At 41.1% G+C, this 2,320-nt stretch overlaps 1 protein-coding gene across 1 annotated transcript in view; it reads left to right on the top strand.

The window, feature by feature from the left end:
* The first annotated feature begins 522 nt into the window (after positions 1-522).
* LOC139027424 (single-strand DNA endonuclease ASTE1-like) overlaps positions 523-2,320 on the top strand; it is a 12,273-nt gene continuing 10,475 nt past the window's right edge. The window contains exon 1 of the mRNA XM_070442563.1: positions 523-1,282. Within this exon, the coding sequence (XP_070298664.1) occupies positions 541-1,282 (742 nt within the window). The 5' untranslated portion in view covers positions 523-540. The remainder of the gene's footprint in view (positions 1,283-2,320) is intronic.

Raw genomic sequence — 2,320 nt, 5'->3', positions numbered from 1 at the left:
ATGATTGAGTGTAGTCTGGCCAGGAGTGTGAAGGTGAACGGAAAGGCAGATGAGCAACGAACCGCCCTTGCTGTCTCTGCCTGGCCGGTTCCCCTCTCTTCACTGGATTCTCTACCCAAATCCTATTACGGGGGCTGAGTCACTGGCTAACAATGATTAGTGTCGGAGGGTTAGGGTCAGTCTTTATACCTGGAGTGATTTATTCCTGTCTATCCTGTCATGTGTGAATTTAAGTATGCTATATCTATCTATATAGATCTATATTCTATATCAATCTATATTGAATCTATATCTATATCGATCTATATCTATATCGATCTATATCTATACTATAATATCTATATCTATCTATATTAGAGAGAGAGAGAGAGAGAGAGAGAGAGAGAGAGAGAGAGAGAGAGAGAGAGAGAGCTCGTGATATGACGTATGGAAAGGGAAACTTAAGGAAATGGAAACTCATCCATTGTAACGATGCTATAAATAGTCCTGTGACTAAAACTCTTCACTTAGAGAGACATCATATCCTAGAAGAAGCTCATCATGGGTATCCAGGGTTTGACCAGCTTCATTGATCATAGTGGAACATTTTTAAAAGATGATCACTTCAGACACAGCAGGTTGATAATAGATGGTAGTAATATCTTCCACTTTCTTTATTTTAACTCAAGTGTGGATTTGAAGCATGGAGGGGATTATGATAATTTTGAGGACCAGGTCTGTGAGTTCTTTAAGGCTCTGAGAGATTGTGGCATTGAACCTTATGTGGTTATAGATGGAGGATCCGACCACACGGACAAAAAGTTTGAAACTCTCCGACAACGAGCTCAATCAAAGATCAACAATTTGTCTATGGGGCTTCAGGGGGACAGAATAATACCAGTCCTCGTCAAACAAGTCTTCAAACAGGTCCTCTCCAGCCTGAAGGTGCCATTCGCACAGTGCATCTTTGAAGCAGACCAAGAAATAGTCTCCTTGGCTCAAAGGTGGAACTGTCCGGTCCTGTCCAATGACAGTGACTTTTATATTTTTGACATCCAGGCAGGATATCTGCCCTTCTTCCATTTTCAGTGGCAGAACGTGTCTGTGCAAGGGGGGAGCTCTCAAAGATACATCCCCTGCAAGCGGTACACCACAACAAGCTTCTGCAGACAAGTCAACATCAACAGACAGCTTCTCCCAGTCTTCGCTGCCATCGCAGGAAACGACTATGTCAACTTGCATAACATGGGCTTTTCCATCAGGTGGAAAGGCTACCCGCAGATGGAATCCAATCAGAAGCCAAGTAAGTTTTAATAAATTATGTGTATACTGAAATATACATGATTACAATAGACTCATATAATACTGTAGTGAACAGCGGGGCGTATATTACTGTACGTTTCCTTGATTTTGTTCTGGACCTGGGGACTGAAAAAGAGGGATGCTATTTTCACATATGATCATGTTTAGTGTAAGATTCAACATAGTAAAAGTCATTCAGTTAAACATGACATTACTACTACATTACAACATGACTCTAGTTAGTATTTATATCTGAAATCACAAACAGACCACTGACATTCATTCTGTTTATCTGAGACAACTAGTCAAATGCAAATGGCAGCTCACAACATAGTGCACTTTACCATATGAAATACCATACAGCTACAGTAGCTTTATTTTCATTTTGTAAACAAATACTACAAGCACAGAAACAGAATGAAGTGTTTCCACCAGATAAGTGTTCATTCAGAGATTAAAAGAGTACAAATTCCTTATTAATATATCTATACAGGCTTAATATTACTGCCTGGCTGGAAGCCAAGCTCTTTTGACATCTGAAACTGAATGGGACAGTCAGAGAGAGATAGAGAGAAGGAGAGGGAGAGGTTGTGTAGTTTAAGTCAATGTGCGTGTTTGTGTTCATACTCATGTGCGAGTGTGTGTGTGACTAGTTAACGTACTGCTGCATTGCAAAGGTTTCTGTCGTATCTCTTCCCCCAAACGATTCTTGGTCCCTAAATGGTTTCCATGTCACACAGCCTGAAAATCCCAGTCATAAATCTACAGCTTTCAGTCACTTAATGCATCCATTTCAAACAGTGATTATCAGCCCCCAAACCTCCATATTGGTAAACATGATCTTTATCTTTGTGTTAGTAGAGGACTCAATATAGAAGAAACATACCATGCGCCCCAAATGGCATCCTGTTCCCTACATAGTGCACTACTTTTGACCAGGGCCCATAGGTTGGTGCACTACTTTTGACCAGGGCCCATAGGTTGGTGCACTACTTTTGACCAGGGCCCATAGGTTGGTGCACTACTTTTGACCAGGGCC

This window comes from Salvelinus sp. IW2-2015, unplaced genomic scaffold (genome assembly GCF_002910315.2).
Source record: "Salvelinus sp. IW2-2015 unplaced genomic scaffold, ASM291031v2 Un_scaffold16323, whole genome shotgun sequence".
In the NCBI taxonomy this organism is placed as follows: Eukaryota; Metazoa; Chordata; class Actinopteri; order Salmoniformes; family Salmonidae; genus Salvelinus; species Salvelinus sp. IW2-2015.
This window is presented reverse-complemented; position numbering and strand designations above follow the sequence as displayed.